This window comes from Cervus canadensis, chromosome 2, assembly GCF_019320065.1.
Source record: "Cervus canadensis isolate Bull #8, Minnesota chromosome 2, ASM1932006v1, whole genome shotgun sequence".
Lineage (NCBI taxonomy): Eukaryota > Metazoa > Chordata > Mammalia > Artiodactyla > Cervidae > Cervus > Cervus canadensis.
Window position 1 is genome coordinate 27,651,456 of NC_057387.1, and position 22,780 is coordinate 27,674,235.

At 37.4% G+C, this 22,780-nt stretch overlaps 1 protein-coding gene across 1 annotated transcript in view; it reads left to right on the forward strand.

Moving 5' to 3' along the window:
• DENND2C (DENN domain containing 2C) overlaps positions 1–22,780 on the forward strand; it is a 57,312-nt gene that overhangs the window by 10,599 nt on the left and 23,933 nt on the right. Inside the window, 8 exon segments of the mRNA XM_043460078.1 lie at positions 6,113–6,874; positions 6,877–7,123; positions 8,464–8,600; positions 9,019–9,131; positions 9,898–10,068; positions 15,834–15,930; positions 20,130–20,174; positions 22,347–22,534. Coding sequence (XP_043316013.1) covers positions 6,304–6,874; positions 6,877–7,123; positions 8,464–8,600; positions 9,019–9,131; positions 9,898–10,068; positions 15,834–15,930; positions 20,130–20,174; positions 22,347–22,534 — 1,569 coding nt within the window. The 5' untranslated portion in view covers positions 6,113–6,303.

A 22,780-nucleotide genomic window follows, 5' to 3' on the forward strand; every position in this document is an offset into this window, starting at 1 on the left:
AATCTGGCTACATTTGTCTCTTGTGGCCAGCTGGAGTAACCCATCAGGACAGGCCACAAAATAGGAATTGTTTACATTCACTGATTCTGCATTCAAGTTACATGCTTTGATATTTGCATTTAAAATGGTGTTCTATAATATATAGATGAATGGTAAAAGCTTGCAAATAATTTAAATTAAAAAAATTTTTTACAGAAAACATTAAGTAATCAATTTAAAACTGAGACAAGTTGAAAGGGAGACTTCCAGGAAAAAGGAAGAAGCTTCGTATATACCTTTAAAGCACTTTGAATAAGGGACCTCACATTTTCATCTTGTCCTGGGGCCGACAAATTATGTCACTGGCCCTGAGTGCAGATCAGCAGTGACAAATTCACAAGTCTTGAAGGATTTGTCTAGAATTCTAGATTCACAGTTTTTTTTTCCCCCTTAGCATTTAAAATTTTTGTTTTGTGTGTTTTTTTGGGGGGTGGGGGTTCGCCGCGTGCCTGTGGGATATTAGTTTCCTGACCAGAGATTGTACAAGAAACTCAGGTTCAACCTCTGGGTCAGAAAGATCCTCTGGAGTAGGAAATGGCAACCCATTCCAGTATCCTTGCCTAGAAAATTCCATGGACAGAGGAGCTGGCGTGCTGCAGTCCGTGGGGTCGTGAAAGAGTCAGACACGACTGAGCAACTGAGCACGCAGGACAGGACCGGACCAGAGACTGAACCCAGGCTGCGGCAGTGAAGTCGGCAAGTCCTAACCTCTGGGCTTCTGTGAAAGTCCCTAAATATTTTCCATTGTTTCCTTTAAAAAAAAAAATTTTTTTTTTTTAATTTATCTGTTTGGCTGCACCAGGTCTTAGTTGCGGCATGCAAGATCTTCGATCTTCCTTGTGGCCTGCAGGGTCTTTAGATGAAGCATGTGAACTCTTAAGTCATAGCATGTGGGATCTAGTTCCTTGACCATGGATCAAACCAAGCCCCCCTGCATTGGGAGTTTGGAGTCTTAGCCACTGGACTTACCAGGGAAATCCCTCCATTGTTTTCTGATATACCCTGTTGTTCCTGTGTATAAGATATATCCTTTCCTTTGGCTCTTAAGAATTTTCTATCATCAGTTTTCAGCAGCTTGATTATGGTTTGCCTTAGTAGGGCGTTCCTTATATTTATCCTGTTGGCACTTTTTGAGCCTCTTGGCTCTATGGGATAAGAGTGTTCATCAAATTTAGAAAAATTTCAGCTGTTGTTTCTTGAATATTTGTCCCCTGACTCCCACCCCCTTATTTCTAGTAAGACTTTTTTTTTCAACCTTTTCTGCTCTCTGTGCTTCAGTTTTTGTTTTAGTTTTTGAGTTTCTGTTACTACTTACTCAACTTCACTGGTCATTTCCTCTACAGTATATAAATCTGCTGTTCAAATAACCCAGCAAACTTTTCATTTCAGATGAAGTGTTTTTAAGCTCCAGAAGTTAATCTCTTTGTTTTCTTTTTTATATCTTCTGTTTCTCTACTCATTATGTTCATATTTTTCTTTAAGTTTATGAATATATTTAAAATATTTGACTTAAAGCCTTTCTCTGCCAACTCTATCATGTCTGTCACTTTTGGTTTTGTTCCTATTAACTGATTTTTCTCCTGATTAGGAGTCTCATTTTCATGCTTCTTTACATGTTTAGTGATTTTTACTGGGTGCTGGATATTGTAAATGTTATATTGCAGCACGTCTAGATTTTGGTGTCGTGTAAAAATTATTGACTTTTGTTTATGTGGGTATTTAAATTACTTCTGAGTCAACTTGATCCTTTTAAGGCTTTTTTAAAGCTTTTCTGTGGTGGCTGCAAAGCATCCTTCACTCTAGGGTTGGTGTAGTCCAACTGGGAAGCTGTGACCGCCCACTGTCTCTACTGAATTACTGGCTATTTGACAAGGCCTCCCTCGCGTAGATCATTGGAAGTTGAACATTGCCCAGACCTTTGTTAACTCTGGGTATTAGTCAGCTTACTGGGTAATTAGCTGTTCTTTCCCAGTAATTTGTGTCCAGCCTTGTGCAGTGTTACCCTGCACATCACCCTGTACATACTCAGCCCATGACTCAAGTAGATCCTCTAGATTTCTGGAGCTTTTTCGCTGTGCTGCTCCCTCCTCTCTGATACTGTACCCTGAAGGTTCCGTTTGCCTCTGCCCCTCCACACGCTGGTCTCTTTTTCCTTGGTTGGGCATGATTACCATGTTCTATGCTGTTTTTTGAAAAGAACCTTGAAGGTGAAAACTGGGCCATTGTGGTGTCCACTTCATTTGTTTTTCTTTTTCAAGAATCAGAGTTCTTTGCTGTTATCCAATATTTGAAAGCATTTATTTATTAACCAGTTTTATTGTTATCTATGTTGAGAAGGCAAGTCTAGTCCAATTATTATGTCATACCAAAAGTGGGAGTCTTCTTGGTCCCTTTCATCAACCTTTCTGATTGAGGTAAAATTCACATAACAAAAAGTTAATCATTTAAAAATATACTCTTAGGGACTTCCCTGCCATCCGGTAGTCATGATTCCACACTCCCAGTGCAGGGAGCACTGCTTTGATCCCTGACTGGGGAACTAATATCCTGCATACCACCTAGTGTAGTCAAAAATAAAAGTATACCCTTTTATCAGTTTTAAAATCAACTTTGAGAATGTAAAGAAACTGCTTGAAATGCAGAAGACCTGAGTTTGATCCCTTGGTCAGGAAGATCCCCTGGAGAAGGGAATAAGCTACCCACTCCAGTATTCTTGCCTGGAGAATTCCATGGCCAGAGGAGCCTGGCGGGCTACAGTTCATGGGGTTGCAAAGAGTCGGACACAACTGAGCAACTAACACTTAGAATATTCCAAATGCTTCCTATTTTGCCAGATTGTATTTAATCAATAAAATAGTTTAAAGGGTTTGGAGTGAGAAACTTTCTTATGTAGACGTGAATTTAGTAAAATAGAACATTAATATTCTCTTTCTTACAGAGAATTTCACTTAACCTGAATAGATTTTGGTTGGTTTCTCTTAAAAGGCTAAGAACACCAAATCCTATATATGATAGTTTATATTATGAATTATATCTTAAGCTGACAAACTATAGTTGATGTATTTCTTGGATCAAAGTAAACACTCATAGAAGCAATAGAAAATAAAAACAAAGGGACATGATTAAGAATCACCTCTTTGGGAAAAAGAATAGGGGGAAAAATTGATTAGTACCTTTTTTCTCCTAGTATTTACTCCAAATATTCTGTTTTATTATATTTTAAAATCATGCTTAGTTTGTCACATTTACACTTTTGCTCCCCTGAGGGAGTGAGTTGCTGTTTCTTCTGCTGAGGTTGTCCGTTGTGCTTCTCATGAGCTCTAGTTTCTCTTTGTGTGAGTCCTGCCTGACTTAATGGTCTTTAATAGTTGGAGAAGCCTTTGACTCATTTTGTAGCATTAAGAGAAGAAGCAAAATTTTAAAAATTGTTGAAGCTGTTACATTTTCTTAATCTGTGCTTCTGTTAGAACTGTTGAGGCAAGCTTGAGAGAGCAACCTCTATGAACAAATATGTGAATAAGTTGGCTTTAGGAAGTTTTCTAAAGATGAAGTTTGGAGAGGTCTAGGACTGGAAAGCTGGGCCAGCACTTACAGATTAGAATGTGTAATGGTAGTGGAGGTCAAGGCAAGAAACTAGAGGAGTGGGGGAAGGGATATAAATCTTTCAGGCTAGGAGAGCCATGGGGCAGGAAGAGGTGGGTAGCAAAGCAACTCAATTTAATTAGGCTAAAAAGGACCATCAGATGTGAGATGCCTGTAAGGAAAAAACAGGCAACTCTTGGTTTGGTGATTCTTATTTTTTGGATAGGACAAAATCACAGCTTATATATAAGATTAGGCAAGTCACATTCCAAAAAGTTTAATTTGGCAAAAATTAGAGCTTTGCATTGATGTATAAAGATAGATTCTCTATAATATCAATGAAGGCATCAATCTAATTAGAATACATTAAAAATTTTTGGCTTTGATATAGTTTATCAGTTTTAAAAAGCTGCCATGTATTAATACACACATTTAGGAGAAAGTAGTATTTCTCTGCATACTGCCTACCAATTAATACATTAGGAGTTCCATGGTGCTATGCTGCTCTGTTGCCCCTGAAACACCATGAACACACATCATTTATATTTGTATGTGGATTCCATAGACAACAAATTCCATTTGTTGCCAGTACTTTTCGAGTTAAACATTTTTTTTTTTAGCCCAACCAGTTTTCATCTTTTTCTTCTCAGTTTGACCCATTCATACCTAAAACACATTAACAAGGGAAGAGTAATGAAAAAGTTAACAAGAAGTATCAAAACCTCAACTAGTCTCACAGTAAAGAGAAAAAAATTCCTATTTTGTCTGTAGTGAAGAAAACCTGAGCCTCAAAGACACCTTTAAAAAGCCTTAGGAATCCTCTGTAAACATCAGAAAGTAGGAGAGGATTTTCAGAGTTTTAATAATGAGCAGTAGAAGCTGATTTGAGGTTCAGAGTCTATGCTTTCGTCTTTTGTCAAGAGTTCTGCACAACAGCTTTTATATTTAGGTGCTATGTTTTAGTTTTTTTTTTTTCACTCATGTGAGTTTAATTTCTTAAGATTTTTAAACATCTTTTTCTTTGCATCAGACCCTCATCAAAGTTTACTTGCTAGCAGAGTTGGTTTTTCTACAAACTTGAAGAAATAGTTTAAATTGATAGAAATCCTGATTAGCAGTTGCTCTGCCTACAATAAATTGTGTATGTGTGTGTCGTATATGTATCGGTTTGGTCAGGGACACTGACAGAGCTGGGCCAAGACTTTTTCCTGCCTGTTAATCAAGGCCACACAGACAAAGCTCAAGGAAGGATGACCCCTGCCTCAGGAAGTATTGAATCAGTTGCTATTTTTAACCAGTATACAGTAGAACTTGAGACCAGGTCCTTACTCAGTTACTAGGAAAAGTTCTCTGCCAAACTTTGCATTTGAGGAAACAGTTAATGGGCCTAAATGAGTGAAGCCTCTGCGTGAAAGGAAGGGATGTGACAGTGGCTGTAAGTATTTTTGCTGACTTGGGTCAAGGATGTGGTGGCAGAGATGCGGAAAGTTCAGTTAGTGATGAAATAAGTAATTACATTTCAAAGTAACTGGTAGTTGATGGCACCTTGGATTGTCTTCAGCTCTGTGTATATGGAATTCTTCCCTGGTGGTAAAGAACCTGCCTGCCAGTGCAAGAGATGTGGGTTTGAATCCTGGGTCAGAAAGATCCCCTGGAGAAGGAAATGGCAATCCACTCCAGTCTTCTTGCCTGGGAAATTCTATGGACAGAGGAGCCTGGCGGGATGCAGTCTATGGGGTGGCAGAGTTGGACATGACTTAGCAACTAAAAAACAAAACAATATGAAATTCTGGGCTGCTAATAGCAAGGTTGAAATAAGGGTATGTGATGAACTAATATTATCTCTCAACATAGGACTAGAAAAGGAAATCAGCTATTGGTGTGTTTCCAGACTAATTGACTCTTCCTCTGAAATTATACATAAACTATTGGTATTTGAGATGTATTTCTGATAGTACTCTGTTGCTCCTGTTTCATTAAGTGAAAGTTTCATAAATAGTTGATTTATGGGGATTTTCCTGGTGGTCTTGTGGTTAAAAATTCAATTCAGGGGATGCAAGTTCAATCTCTGGTCAGGGAACTAAGGTCCCACATAGCACAGGGCAGCTAAGCCCTCATGACCCAATATGCAGCCAAATCAATCAGTCAATAAATATTAAAGTTTCTTTTAAAAAAAGAATTGATTTATTACAAAATAATGTTGTATACTACTATTATAATCTCTTATAAAACCTCATTCTATTTAATATTAGGAAATATGCAGAACATGAAAGCAGGTAGTTTGAGAAATACCATAAATAATATTTTCTCTGTAATATTATGCCACTATCTTAGGAATGCCTTAATGAAGTTGAATTACTTAATGGATGACAGGCACATCTTTACATATGAAATATAAGTGAGTTATTTAGGGATAGGTGGGCAGTGTTTTAGTGGAATTTAAATTAGGAAATTATAAAACTGTGTTAACATATTCATCTCATTTTAATAGGATTATTCAAGATAGAGCTGTAGCCATTTTCAACAAGGATCGATGATAAGAATTTTTCTTTTTAAAAAAAGATTTTCAAGTTAAAGATGAAAGGAAAATACTGGAATATTTTGGATTCTAACTCATGAGATAATGAATATAGTTTTTCACAGTGACTTCTGATGGAACCTTAGTAAAATTCATCGTTTGTCATGCACCCAACTGGGAACATGGATGTTGGCTTTTCTCGTTCTGCTGTTCATACACTGTCAAGAAGCCACTGCAAAAACATCAAGCAAAAAATTTCCCAGTGGGAAGGAAGAACTAATGGTATATCTAACCCAGATAAGTGGCATCCAAAGGACTTTGGAGTGAGATATAATAACTGTAATCAAGAGATTCTTAAGAAAACGCCTATTGCTGAGGGAAAGAGCAAAAAGTTGGATGTAACCAACACTCACAATGTTGTTCAGAGTATTAATGAAGATGTCAAAAGCCACAATCAAAGTGAGGATGAAAGTGAAAAACGTGAATATGATGATACACGCTTATTTAAAAATGAATCAGAACCCAACTGGGTGTGTTCTCGGGTCAAACAAATTGAAAACTGGAAAGAAGTTTTAGATCCAGAGACTTCATTACCTCCGGGAAATTTCTATACCTCACAAATATTGTGGAAGAAAATAGAAGCACTTTCCCCAGATAAAGCCTTAAATTTGGCTTTAGAGCGTTGTGGCTCTTCAGAAAAAGAACTGAATTTCAGAGTTCTGAATAGTTCATATGGGTAACGAAGAGCTTAGAAAACATTTACTCTGAGCCTGAGGGACAAGAATGTGGACCTTCTATAAATCCTTTGCCAAAACCTCGTAGGACATTCAGATATTTATCTGAATCTGGCGTTATGCCATATAAAGAAAGAAACTGTGACGAAAAATACTGTGAAAATAATTCTTGTGCAGAATCTTCTTTGGCCTCTTCTCAGGAACCTGAACCAAGGAAATATGGTGGAAAAATCAGAGGGAGATCTAAAAGGTATGTTTTTATTTGAAAGGTAATGATTTTCAGTATTCTCCTTTGAGAACCATTGAGCTTTTTCCTTTTCAAACCAATTTCCATTTCCATGTGTGGGTTACACCTCTAATTTGATATACAGATGTTGATTGACCCAAGGGGAAAATACCTACAAGAGTATTAGGAGTACAGGTAATATCTAAGACAATCTTCTGACACAACCATAGAAAAACTTATATTTTTTAATTAAAAATTTTTATTGAAATATAATTGACATGTAACATTATATGAGTTTCAGGTGTGCAACATAGCAATTTGATATGCCACAATAAAGCTAGTTAATAACATAATAGTGTATATTTGAAAGTTGCTAAGAGATGTTAAGAGTTCTCATCACAAGGAAAAAAAAGTAATTACGGTGCTGAGATAGTTTAATGATCATATCAAGTAATATTCATAAAATGTATGTACCTGGAAGACAGTGGATCTACATGTTAGCCACGTTATTTTTTAAACTTTTTATTTTGTGTTGGAGTGTAGCTGATTAACAATGTTATATTAGTTTCAGGTGGACAGCAAAGGGACTTAATAATACATATACATGTATCCCTTCTCCCCAGACTCCCCTCCCAGCCAGGTTGCCGCATTACATTGAGCAGAGTTCCCTGTGCTATACCGTAGGTCCTTGTTGGTTATCCATTTTAATTATAGCAGTGTATACATGTCGACCCCAAGCTCCCTAACTATTCATTTCCCTCATCCTCCCCTGGCAACCATAAGTTCATTCTAAGTCTATGAGTCTGTTTCTGAAAAACTTCCATTTTCTATCTTTAAAAATATATAGGGAAGCTAGTACGTTCTCCTATTTCGTTTGGGGCATGCTGGCTGTAGTCTCACTTTTTATTAGAGAGTAAATTTAATAAAGTACCCAAAGAAGAACATGAATGTAACTGGCTGTGTGCGTGGTAAGTTGTTGCTTCAGTCCTGTCTGACTCTTTGCAACCCATGGGCTGTAGCCTGCCAGGCTCCTCTGTCTGTGGGATTCTAGAAACAAGAATACTGGAGTGGGTTGCCATGCCTTCCTCCAGGGGATATTCCCGACCCAGGGATTGAACCCACGTCCCTTGTCTCCTGCATCAGCAGATGGGTTCTTTACCAATGGCACCACCTGGGAAGCCCATGCAATCGGCTAAAAACATTCAATTTTCTCATGGTTCATATAAGGCTCCAGCCTAATTTATTATTTTTAGGTATATGATAAAAACATCTGTGTAGTTTTTCACACAAGTCCTTTACTTATTAATTTTTGTCATGCCATAGTTTTAAAAGATACAACCTTAAAGTATATCTCCTTTCTTAAGGAAATCCTTTGAGTTTGAGGACATTCAGCACTTTCGAAATCGGAACTCACGGAAGATTCATGAAGAACTTGGAAGAAATTCTGGCTCAGCACTTTATTACACACAGTCTGAGGACAATATCTATGAGGATATCATATGTAGGTGTTTACAAACTCTGCAATTCAATTTAATGAGTATGTAGTTGAGGCAGCCCTTAAGTAGAGTGTGGTATTTTCTTTTACAATCAAGCATGTCTTGCTGTAGATTTTCCTTTTTAATACTGAAAACTTTGTTGTATAAATTCCTTTATTCTCGAATGGATTTTACATCTAGTTTAGTGGACTCTTCAGTTCAGAAGTAGACTTTTGCAGCATGGTACCTGCAAATTCTTTTAGATTGGCTAGACGCCTGAGTGGTTTGTAAGTGTAAAGTACCACTGATTTTAAGACCTATATCCCTAAAGCAACGTAGAGAGCTGAACCAGTCAGTTTTTTCTTTTCCTTTTACGTGTAGTCACTTTGTTCTCATGTAATTACCTTCCTCTAAACTTTCTTATTTTCCTTTTTTTTTTTCAAGATCCCACCAAAGAAAATCCATATGAAGACATTCCAGTGCAGCCTTTGCCCTTGTGGAGATCCCCTTCAGCATGGAAGCTCCCACCCCCTAAAAGTGCTTTCAGAACACCCAAGGTATAACCAGAGAATTAATATAAGAAAACATTAGAATCTTATTTATGATCCCTACAAAAAAAGGTTAAAATGGTTTAGTTAGGGCCGAAACTGAAAGGCACTGAAATATGGGTTTATTGTTCTTTGTTTTGGGGGAAGCAGCACAAAACTATCTTTTAAATTTGGTTTTGGGGAGGGGTTTTGTTTGCTTTTTAGCACTTCAAAAAACTTGAATGTAAACGCCTTTGGACAAGCCATAAACCTTTCAGTTCACTCTAGTTACCACAGCTCCGTAATAGGTTTGCATCACCTGTGGCCTAAATTACCTGTCTGATTCCTGAGAGCACTCACCACCCCCAAAAGCAAAGGCTGCCTTGACCTAATGAGGACTCTGAACTGTTGTTCTCTGTAAATTCAATTACATTGTTGTAGAAGAACTTTGGATTAGAATCCTGAGAAATTTCTTTACAGTGGAAAAGAAAGTATGGTATCCTCACTTGGTGGTGGTGGTAGTTGTGATTTAGTCACTAAGTCGTGTCCGTAGCCCGCCAGGCTCCTCTGTCCATGGGATTCTCCAGGCAACAATACTGGAGTGGGTTGCCATTTCCTTCCCCAGGGGATCTTCCTGACCCAGGGATTGAACCCGGGTCTCCTGCATTGCAGGCAGGATCCTCACTTGAGATGATTTTAAAGGAAAGATAAATATTTGGGAGAGGATAGCTTTGACTTTGAGAACATAGGCATTACCTAGATGATCTTACCCTTACCAATACCTCTTCTTTTTTAGCTTCCTCCCAAACCTCATTTCCTTCACCGGAAGACTATGGAACTGAAGAACTCACAAGCTTATATAAGGTCAAAGCTCACAAAGGATACTACATTGCCAGTCACGTTAACTGAATGGAAGCTTTTCCGAGCTGGAGAAGTTGCAAACAGGAAAAGGAAAAATCTCCCAAGGGTAAGAACTCCAATATTTTCATTCTTTGACTTTTATTTCAGTGTTTCCACAAATGAGAGTAAATAAACTTTAGACTGAAATGAATAGCAAGTTAAAACTGACCTACTGGAATTAGAAGATTTGGAAAGCAAACTTAAGTTTTAAGTTTTGCTCATGCAAGAAAAATGAATGAATGGCTTTTGCCAAGGTTTTTGTGTGTATGTGTGTGGATTTGTGAAATTGATTTTAGGTGAGTGAGTGAGTGAAAGTCATTCATTCTTGTCCAACTCTTTGTGACCCCATGGACTGTAGCTGCCAGGCTCCACTGTCCATGGAATTCTCCAGGCAAGAATACTGGAGTGGGTTGCCATTCCCTTCTCCAAGGGATCTGATCAACCTAGGAATCAAACCGTCCTCTCCTGCATTGCAGGCAGACTCTTTACCACATGAGCCACCAGGGAAGCCCTTAGAGGGCTTCCTTTTGGTTATCTTTGTTGTTGTTCAGTCGCTCCGTCATCTCCGACTCTGTGACCCCATGGACTAAAGCATGCTGGGCTCCTCTGTCCTCTATTGTCTCCTGGAGTTTGCCCACATTCGAGTCCATTGAGTCAGTGATGCTATCTAACCATCTCATCCCCTGCTTCCCCTTCTGCTTTTGGTTTCAATCCTTCCCAGCTTTGGGGTCTTTTCCAGTGAGGTAGCTCTTCACATCAGTTGGCCAATATATTGGACCTTCGCTTCAGCATCAGTCCTTCTAAAGAATATTCAGGACTGATTTCCTTTAGGATTGACTGGTTGGATCTCCTTGCTCTCCAAGGGACTCTCAAGAGTCTTCTCCAGCACCACAGTTTGAAAGCATCAATTCTTCGGTGCTCAGCTTCTTTATGGTCCAGCACTCACATCCATACATGACTACTGAAAAAGTCACAGCTTTGACTGTATGGACCTTTGTCAGCAAAGTGATGTTTCTGCTTTTTAATACAATGTCTAGGTTTATCATAGCTTATCCTCTGCGGAGCAAGCGCCTTTGAATTTCATGGCTGTAGTCACCTTCTGCAGTGATTTTGGAGTCCAAGAAAATAAAATCTGTCACTGCTTCCATTTTTCCCTCTTCTATTTGCTATGAAGTGATGGAATGGGATGCCATGTTCTTAGTTTTTTAAATGTTGAGTTTTAAGCTAGCTTTTTCACTCTTCTTTCACCTTCATATGAGGCTTTTTAGTTCCTGTTGACTTTCTGCCATTAGAGTGGTATCATCTGCATATCTGGGGTTGTTGATATTTCTCCCAGCGATCTTGATTCCAGCTTGTTATTCATTCAGCCCCATATTTCACATGATGTACTCTGCATGTAGACTTCCCTAGCAGCTCAGCTGGTAAAGAATCCACCTGCAATGCAGGAGACCTGGGTTCAATCCCTGGGCTGGGAAGATCCCCTGGAGGAGGGCATGGAAACCCACTCCAGTATTCTTGCCTGGAGAATCCCCATGGACAGAGGAGCCTGGTGGGCTACAGTCCATAGGGTCGCAAAGAGTCAGACACGACTGAGCGACCAAGCACAGCACACAGCACTCTGCATATAAGTTAAATAAGCAGGGTGGCAGTTTACAGTCTTTTCATACTGTCCCAATTTTGAACCAGTTGTTCCATGAGAGGTTCTAACTGTTGCTTCTTGACCTGCATACAGGTTTCTCAGGAGACAGATAAGGTAGTCTGGTATTTCATCTCTTTAAGAATTTTCCACAGTTTATTGTGATCCACACAGTCAAAGGCTTTCGTGTAGTCAATGAAGCAGAAGTATAGATTTTTCTAGAACTTCTTTGCTTTCTTCATGATCCAATGAATGTTGGCAGTTTGATCTCTGGTTCATTCCTCTGCCTCTTCAAAACCCAGCTTGTTTATCTGGAAGTTCTCAGGTCATGTACTGCTGAAGCCTGCCTTCAAGGATTTTGAGCATAACCTTGCTAGCATGTGAAATGAATACAATTGTATGGTAGTTTGAACATTCTTCAGCACTGCCTTTCTTTGGGATTGGAATGAAAACTGACCTTTTCCAGTTACCTTAGTTCTCATTGAAATCAGCTGCCCATGTTAAGGAAGCACTCGAATCTCATGTAAAAGAGCCTTCTATTAGGCTGGCTTCAGTGATTGTCACTCATTTATGTAATAGCCAAAGTTAACTCAGCTTTGTGCCTGAGTTTATAAATTTTCAGTAGTGACAAAGTATATGCCAAATATTTCCATTCAGAGGAAGGAAAAAAGAAAGTTTACTCTTGGAAATATAAATTTTTGCCAATTATACTGAAAAACTGACTTCTGTCTCAAAGGAGAAAAGGAAGTAAATGTGTAAATCATCTCGATGAGAGCCATTGAACCAAAATGAAGAAATTTGGGTTATTTGTAATACATAATATTTTTAAGAGAGACACTTGAGAAATTACATGAAAATATTTAAAAACTCTTTATGTTACTCTGTTCTTCTGTAATTCAGAATGTTCTCAGGATTACTATGCTGAAATGAAGAAATAAAATCTTTTAAATAGTATTTCTTCCCTTAACCCCATCTCAATTAGTTATATGTATTCATTTAGCCCATGAGTTTTGCATCTGATTTTAACTTTAAACAAAAGTCATAGCTGTTTCTTGGTTTAGTAACTGCTGATTGGTTCCTTAGGAAATACTCTTTCCACAGTTACTTTAATTCTTCTGATTCATTTCCTGCCCTTCCCTCTTTAACATGTGAGGTGTTAAAGACACAGAGTTTTTCTAAGCATTAAACTGATCTCTCTGGAAAAAAAAAATTCAGGTGTTTATTCTCCCGTGTATGGTGAGGACTACTTAAAAATCAGAGGTTTAAAGAATTGCCAGGATATACATAATATATAGGGCTTCCCAGGTGGCTCAGTGATAAAGAATCTACCTGCCAATACAGGAGACGCGGGTTTGATCCCTGGGTCGGGACAGTCCTCTGGAGGAGCAAATGGCAACCCACTCCTGTATTCTTGCCTGGAGAATCCCATGGACAGAGGAGCCTGATGGGCTACAGTCCATGGGATCACAAAGAGTCAACAGGGCTTAATGACTCAGCAACAACAACAATGTATATATAATGCATAACTGAATCACTTTATTATTCACTAGGAACTAACACAACATTGTAAATCAGCTATGAAAGTGAAAATCACTCAGTTGTGTCTGACTGTTTGTGACTCCATGGACTAAACAGTCCATGGAGTTCTCCAGGCAAGAATGCTAGAGCAGGTATCTGTTCCCTTCTCCAGGGGATCTTCCCAACCCAGGAATCTAACCCAGGTCTCCCGAATTGCAGGCGGATTCTTTACCAGCTGAGCTACCAGGGAAGCCCACAACATTGTAAATCAGCTATACTTCCAAAAAAAAAAAAAAAAAAGAATTGCCAGGCATTCTGCATAGTTCTCTTTGATAAATCATGCTGGCACAACAAAGCAGCCTCCCACATGTTACAGAAACAACAGATCGTGTGTTCACATGAGCTAGAACACAGACACATAAGGAATTGTATTAAGATGTGGTTCTTGGAATAACATTAGCAAATATTTAGAAATTGTGGATTGTGGGGTTCGATGAGACCCGAGGAGCTTTGCAGTGCTTTTGATTTCATCCCTCGGTGTTTATGTACTGTGGATCCCTTGAGTACTCAAAGCTTGCTCTCTTTCTGATTATAGGTGAGATGATTCAACTTTTCCTGTTCTAATATTTTCCCAAAGGTTTTTTTGAGAAGTAAGGAAGACAAAATGGTTTTTGGAGTTCTTGATTGTCAGGCAGGAACAAACTGTTAGCATTTCTGTTTGTAAGCCTCGTTGGATTAAACCCCTGTAGGATATTCCATTTGCAATACAAATTTTGGTTTTGGACTGTCTTTGGGAACAACATTCCATGAGGAAAGCAGGTTTTGCTTATTTCCTCTTTGATGACTAGAGCTCTCCCTGGAAGGGAAACTGGTTTCAAAGTTTGAAAATAACTGATCTAGTCCATATGCCTCTTCCCCTCCCTTCCTTTCTTTCTCTGCTGTGGAAATCTGTGTGGGATTGTTTGCTGGAGTAGATTTCCTAACGTTTTATGTTGTTTGTCTCTAGTGTGTACATAGCAATATGGTTTCCATCATTCTTAGGAAGAATATTCTACAGTATTTTCTATAACTAGAAGGTAATTATAGGCTCCTCTTCCTAGTTCACAATCAAAATTTTAATTTTATTACTTTATCTCATATTTCTGGAATAGATAGTTCCCTTTCCTTTATAACATTTCAATGTACTTTTGAGTATACTTCTCAAGTGTACATGAATATTTTTACTGTTTTTGGACCTTGTGTACCCAAAATGCATGTTTATTCTCAAACATCTTTCCTATAGCCCCTAACAATAAATTTATATGTCTGGATCCTCATATTTATAATGCTAATATTTAAGAATATGGGTAACTTTTCATTTGAATTACAACTACAAAAATCATTAAAGAAAAATCTTTAAAAGAATAAACTCATCCAAAAATGTGGGAATAATCTGTGTAAGCACATGTTTCTCACATGTTATTTTTCTTGCAGTGGACTGACTCACTGCTTATGGATTGCCAGGATTGCTAGAGAGACAAGGACAAAAGAGAAAAGAGCATTTTTCTCAAGCAACTTTGTTGGTTATCATCTTACATTAATATAATGCTCCTAGCAGTTGTTAATTCTGGACACTAAATACGTTAAATCAAGATTAATAGTTAATGGAGAAGGAAATGGCAGCAACCCACTCCAGTATTCTTGCCTGGAGAATCCCGTGGACAGAGGAGCCTGGCAGGCTACAGTCCTTGGGATCGCAAGAGTTGGACATGACTTAGCGACTAAACCACTGGAGAAAGACTACCCTCAATTTGGCAGCAAGTGACAACTGTCCTTAAGATTTCTTTTTTTTTTCCCCTGATAGAAAAAGAAAACACTTGGAAAATGAAAATAATAAATTTCCTATTCAAATGTAAAAAAAAAATTAATAGTTAAGAAAAAACTTGGAATTTTAAGAAAAAAGAAAAATATACATAGAAAACCTAATCAGTTTCTCCTTTTAAAAGTAGCTGTTGATCTTTCCTCCTTTTTAAGCCCAGTCTGTATCTCTCTCTTGCTGTCTTTTATACACACTTCCCAGAAGCAAAGAAAGAATTGTAATGAATAATGCATGTTAAATGTAACATGGTTTTTGTACTTGGGCATATTTGAGAATCTCCTACTTTTATGATATATTTCTAAAATAAATTGTAATATTAGTGTTCCCAGTAGTAAAGAGAGTATTTCTTTTGACTAAAACTTTCTAAGTGAGATTATCCTCTTTTTTGCAAAAGTTCATGGGAGCAAAAATAACTGCGCCTCACCCTGCCTTCCAAATGAATAAATGTCTCACTTCTTACTCTGGGCATGCAAAAACTTGAGCCCGTTGGTGAGGCTTGGTCAATACAGAGAGTGCAGTAGCCAGATTTCCTGCATGTTGTGACATGGAATGACAAGCAATCTCTGTAGGAGCCTGTGCTGAATTCATCTAGAAAGGAAATATCCTTTCCCACTTCTCTTACCTATATTAAATGGATTTTGTGTTAGAACAGCATGTCATCTTACTAAAGATAATTTTAGATTAAAAATTGAAAACTGTAAAGGTTTTATTTATAAAATGGATCTTTCTCTGAATGAGAATCACTAATAAGTTAATATCATCAAGCTGCAAAACTTGTTGGTGTTTATTTTAACTTGTACTATTCTGGTCTTTTTTTTAGCTTGTATTAAAAATAGATGATATATTTGAGTCTAAGAGAGGGAAGAAAAGGGTAAAGTTACACCCTTACACTGGAAAAGATGTACCTCCCTCTAAAGGTAAGAATTGTTCCAGCAGTCTATAGCTATTAGCATATGATAGGCAGATCATTACATAATTTAATGTTTGATGTGAATTATAATTTTTGGTTTACTTTCCTGTCTCTCCCACTTAAACATAAAACTTCTTTAGCCTAAGGAATTATTTCTTGTTCTTCCTCAAATCCCTTTTATTTAGTTCTGGTTGTTGTTCACTCACTAAGTCATGTCTGACTCTTTGCCAAGTAATAGCTACTGGATGAATAAGTACATAAATTTAAAAATAGTTACAGACCAATGAGAATGATTTTTCATAGACAGATTTCATCCTTATTTTGTAATCCTTTGATTTATAGTCTTTTGTCAGTGTAGACTCGTTCAGTGGAGAAATGAAAATATTAAGTATATATATACTGAAGGTATGTGGTATTCAACCTATAGTCATCTAATAAGTTCAGTAGTTTTGTCCTTAAGATGCCTAGATAAAACTTAGATTGTCTTGACTGAGAACCTTTCAACATTCATAATGAATTATTAGACTTTACAGCTAACTTACTTGTCTGGCACAGAATATGTAGAAGTTAGCAATTTTTATATATGAGATTCATAAGTGAGAAACAACAGCTAAATCATACCAGAGAATAATGTTTCATATTTTTGCAAAGACTTCCAAAGACAGAAATTTCTTAATTCCCATTAAAAATCTATTCCTCTTTCTACAATTGAACTATGTGAAATTAAACTTCCGCATTCAACAATTCAAAACTCTTTCTTCTTACTTTGTGATGATTAAAATCATCCTGTCACCATTTAAAATGTGAATTTTCATATTTTCAGAAGCAATTATCAAAACATTTTAGTCTTCTATAGAAGAAGTACTTCTAGTTATTGTTAATAATAATAGCTACTACTTAATTGAATGAAGTAATGGTTTCTTTATGTACTTTATCTGGTGTATAACATATGACCACACTGGGAGGTGTGGGACTATCCTGATTTTACAGAGTAAGAAGCTGAGCGAGAAGAGGAAGCATCTATCTGAATCAAGGAACATTGACACCACAAAGTCTTATTCTTCTTTATCACCAACAGTTACTCAGTTTTTCTCATAAGTCTTAATTTTTAGCACTTTCACTATCTCCTCTCTAGATGTTTTCATATATCCAGTAAAGATATGGTCAAATGCTCTTTATTTGTATAATTCAAAAAGAGATACAAAAAACAAAACAAAAAAAAGAGATACAGAAGATGAAAAGTAATGCTAGATATTCTGCTAGATCTTTTCAGATACATTATGATTGTCATTTCTAAATAACTGTATATAGCAAATATTATTGTTTTTATAGATAAGGAAATAAATTATAAATTGCAAATTATATGAAATATCAAGGACAAATTCTTAGAAAAGATTGTCAGTTTTCCCAGATTAACAGCAATCTGTTGATAAGTATATTCACCAGATATGCTACTCTACGTAGATTATCAGTGATCTGTTATTTGTATGCTTTATGGATTAGGAAGATTTTAGTAAAGTTGACTCTAAGAAAAGTTTTTGAAGCTTCAAATCCTTTTTTTCACTGTCTTTATTGAAAAGAACAAAAGATCAACAGCATAAACTGCCAACTTGAAACACATACACACGAAAGGGGGAGTCCCGACAAGTTTATTTTCTTTTGCATGGCTCAGAGGAAATGTGCATTTACCCAATCTCTGTGACCAACTTCTTCAGTGGACAGGAGCAATTTCTCTCATGCTTGAGGACTCTGGCTCAGTAGTCACAGTTCTCAGGTTTTTGTTTTCCTCCTTAAGCTTTTGTCTGTGTATCAACAATGCCTCGTAGAACCAGATAATTTTTTTTACCTACTCTGCCAGTACATGCTAGGTTTTACTGAATCTATTCCAGCCTAAACATTTCTTAACTCTCAATTCTCAAGTATCACAAAATGATTTACTGCCCTTCTTCAAAAGTACAATTTTGTGTGTTGAAGTCACTTATCAAAAAGGGACAACCTAGTACTTTTTTGATCCTTATAGATTCTCAATATTGGCTTATAAACCCGTTAACCTTCATTCCATGTCTTGGAATGCAGGTCATCAAAACCCAGAGGTGAATATGTTAAAGCCATATAAATGATCTTTTCTAAGGTCTTTGCCAGGTAAATTACCTTTCCTCCCTTCCCATTTTCTCCTTCTTTTCTTTTCTTTTTTTCCCAGACACCTCACAGGCTCCCAAGAGGTGCCTGGTGCCAAGGATATAGAGGGTTCAGTAGCTTGAAGTGTTTATTCTTACTTATTGATCAATAGGAAGAGCCCCACTATACTTTGTGCCATTGTAGTTAGTTTGAAGTTATAGAACCTAGATAGTACACAATATTTAGATAGCTACCTTTTCTGTAACATCTCTTGTGTACTTTTCATGCCTATCTTATGGAGAGACAGTATTTTTTTATCTTCTCTTCTCCCTTATTACAAAACTAAAATGAGCACAGCAAGAAATTGTAATAATATAGAATAAGATAAAATGGAAAGCCGGTGTTTCCAGAATTTCCTGCTACTACTCCCAGAAAATTTTATGTACATGCAAATGTTTTTTCTCCCCACATAGCTTTATACTATGTCTTGCTTTTTTTAAAAAAAAAGTATAATTAATATATTTTGGAGCTCTTTCAGTATCAACACACAGAGATCCACATATCTACACTGCATTTCTTTGTATAAATGTAAAAGAATTTTATTTAGCTGTTTCTAACATTTTATTTAACCTGTGGATAATTAAGGTTTATAAGTAGATATAGGTTTTTTTCTCTTCAAACAATGCTGTGATGTACATTTTTTACTTATATATATTTTTGTATATTGGTTAGAATATATCTATAGAACGAGTTCTTAGCAGTAGACTTAATCAAATACTTTAAAGAACGCATAAATTAATATTTTTATAACTGCTACCGAATTGTCTCATAAATAGATTTTAACAGCTTACATTTCTATGAGCAACTTTTGAAAATGATATTCCCTCACTATCTTAGTTAATACTGTGTTTTATTAGAGATTTTTTTTACCAGTATCATGGTTGAAAAGTGTATCTTACTTATTGTTTTAATTTACATTTTTTAATTATTAATTTGGACAGTTATGTTTATCAAGATTTATCGGTCTTTTTCTATAAATTGCCTATTCCTACCCTTTTATTCATCTTTTGTTGTGCTGTGTTTTTCCATATTCATTTATGACAACTATTTGAATATTAAGAAGACAGTCTGGTGTCTACAATGTATACTACAAATATTTTTCCAGGTTATTTGCCTTTTGAATTTACTAATGATTTTTTGTTAGATTAGAAATTTTACATTTTTATACAATCAGACTTACATACATTTTTCATTTATAACTCCCTAGTCCTCATTTTTCCTGATACTTAAAACTTTACCCCTTTCTTTACATATTAAAATTTCACTTTAACTTTTTAGATTTAATTTAGAAATTTTTCATTCTCTTGTTTACAATGTTTTATGTCTTGGTTTCTTTGTTGTTGTTTTATAAATTGACAATACACCTAGTATTGTACAGAATATTCCCTTCTGAAAGCAAAGCCCCTTAGCCCCAAAATGCTTAAAGTCCAATTGTGGAAAATAAGAGCAGTTCAAAGCCGTCTGAGTACTGTAAGAATTCGGAGTAAAGTTCAGTTCAGTTTGGCCTTTGAGGTGGCTTAGAAGCATCTTAAAAGAGGTAGAATGTTACTTCATAAACTCATTTGGTAATCTTTCTTAACTTCACATTTTCTTGTTAATCTAAACTCATAGTTTGTCCCATGTTGAGACTTTTGGTTAGCCAGGTTGATGCTTCTACCTGTGATTCTTTATTTGGGAATCAAAAGATAAATATGTCTACATTCTATGAATATAGAAATAGAATCTACTCTAACCAAGACTTCCTGCAGCTAGTTTGGACTGCTGTTAAATTCTAGATTTACGGGTGCGAGGGGAATTAAGGAGGAAAATGGGTGTGGGAAGAAGGTGGAAAGTAGTTTCTTCTCTGAGCCTTTTATTCTTTTTACAACTGTCCTGCCCTGATACAGCTAAGTGGTTTGGAGAAAGTTTCAGCCTCCTTATTATTCCTTGCTCTTAAGTCCCCAGGTCTGTGGAACTTTTACATTATTCTCTTCCTCATGTTTCTCCTGCTGTTGTTGGACAATACAAATGGAAACTCTTTTTTTTCAGGTGAACCCAGTGGGTACGAAAGTGATGCTGAGTATCTACCAAAGAGTGAGTGAGTCAGTGGTGCTGCTCCCTTTCGCGTGATGATCCTGGTTTTAGGTGGAGTGGCACCTACCTTTGTGATGAAGCATGTGTTTTCTACACCAAGTTTCACTTTGTCGGTGATTTCTTCATTATAAGATCCTGTTGAGATTTAGGGAACTAAACAATACACTGTCAGATGTTGTGACAGCATTAAAAATCTCCCATAGTTGAGAATGGATACATGTATATACATGTATGGCTGAGTCCCTTTGCTGTTAACTGTCATAACATTGTTAATTAGCTATCCCCAATACAAAATAAAAAGTTTAAAAACTCTCCCATGGTGGTATGAGGCAAACCTATATATTTCTCAAGATGGAATGTTCTGAGGGGAGCGGCAGAGCTGCGTGTTCAGACACATATGCAGCCATTTCCCAGCAGCCAAAACAGAGCATGTGAGTCATCCTCTGAGACAAAAATATCTGATTTTTTCATAGTCACTCAGGTGTAATTCTTTGTGTCTTAGCTACCTCTGACATTGAGATAGGCAACACTGATCTGTTTCTTTTTCATAGGCACTTATATTCTAAATTACTGTGCCATTTACTTTCAGTTAAGAGTATAAACTATTCCATGCATTTTTGGCTGTACTTGTTCAAGTACTCAAAGGCTCTGTATCCTGCATCTAGTGGATTTTCACAGCAAATTATTTCGTTTCTGTTTAACTGAGGCATGGAAAAAGTAGGAGACATGAATTATCAAAGCCAAGAACAGGGCAGTTCCAAGTCTGATATTCTGACTTTATGATTAATAATCATGTGCTCCTACCAGTAGCTTCAGTTGCTTCAGGTGTTTGATTCAGTAGCCTGATTTAAGGTGAAACTTAAATCATCATCAAGTTCAACTTGGATGTGTAAAGATGACTGACTTAGTGCTGTTGCTACTGAGAATCAGGCCCTAAAATTTTCTTGATCTGAGCTAAGCCCTTTGGAGTAAGAAGGCTTGCCTGGAGCACCTTTTTAAGTGTTCTTAATATTTTGATCCACATCATAACTTCTTTGGGGCAGAATTCATCACATCTCGAAAGAAAAGCAAAACAATTAGAGGGTGAGTCTTTCAGTCATTGGCTTAGAATGCTACTGCTGCTAAGTCGCTTCAGTCGTGTCCGACTCTGTGCGGCCCCATAGACAGCAGCCCACCAGGCTCCCCAGTCCCTGAGATTTTCCAGGCAAGAACACTGGAGTGGGTTGCCATTTCCTTCTCCAGTGCATGAAAGTGAAAAGTGAAAGTGAAGTCGCTCAGTTGTGTCCAACTCTTAGCAATCCCATGAACTGCAGCCTACCAGGCTCCTCCATCCATGGGATTTTCCAGGCAAGAGTACTGGAGTGGGGTGCCATTGCCTTCTCTGGCTTAGAATGACACATAAGCAAATCTCTGGGATGCTTAGATTATTTCTTCTGCAAGTACTGTGTCCCCCCTAGTGGAGACTATCCCAAATTATCCAGAATTTACAGCAATGAGAATAAAGGATAAATGTTATCCACTTTTGAGTGGGATTGCTCACACTGTCTAAATAGTACGCGTCTATAAATTCTTTCTTTTGAGAAACAATCTGCTAATGAATATCTCCTTATTCTTCATTTTTTCCTCTTGTGTTTAGCACCATTTATTGATATATGTCCATCATTCATAATACATGCCAAAGAGAGAAGGGAAAACAACAGTTTGTTTCATGTGAGAATAGTTTTGTTTTAATTTTATAAAAATTGCCTCTTTATGTACTTACCTTCTATAGGACTCAACTATTTTATCAGATCTTTTCCCCCACCTGTGATTTCATGGTCTCAGCAGTGGCATCTGTGGTCTGGCCAGTGCTTTTACCTGACCTTGGCCGTGTGTTCTGGTGTCATGCCGTGAAAGAGGGGCTAACACACAGCATGTGTTGGGACATGCCCGGGTATCAGTTGGGACACAGAGCATCAGTCCCACTGCAGAGCGCCCAGGGGCCTGTGAGAATCTGCGCTTGTCCTCCACGCGTGTCACAGCCCTAAGAAGCTTGTCTGGGTGGTAGACGTTCATGAGTAACATTCATAATAACGACTGAGTGAAGATTAGCCCCACATGGGTCATGACCCCTGGGTGCTAGGGGGAAGATAGGGCTACAAAGGAAGACAATGCTCCCTGATCTCATCGCAGGTCGCCACAAGCGCATAGCACAACTGCAGCAGTCTTCCAAGAGGAATCCGCACTACCAGACTTTAGAGCGGGATCTGATTGAATTACAGGAGCAGCAGCTCTTTGAACTTTTTGTGGTGGTGTCTCTACAGAAGAAGCCGTCAGAAGGAAGCTACGTTCCCCAGGTCATACAACAATTCCCTAGCAAGGTAGGTGTACAGAGGCCATGAGGCATCCAGAAGTGGATGGCATTCCTGTGTCTGTGTATTTATCCCTCTCCTCCTGTTTACTGTGGTCTCCATCAGCTTTTATTAACGCTGTACTTCTTGTAGGACATGGATCTGATGATATCTTGTCATTATTCAAGTTGGGTTTTTATTTTTTGCTCTACTGCTTGCTAAGTGACCTTTAGCAAGTTCAGTTCAGTTCAGTTCAGTCGTTCAGTCGTGTCTGAC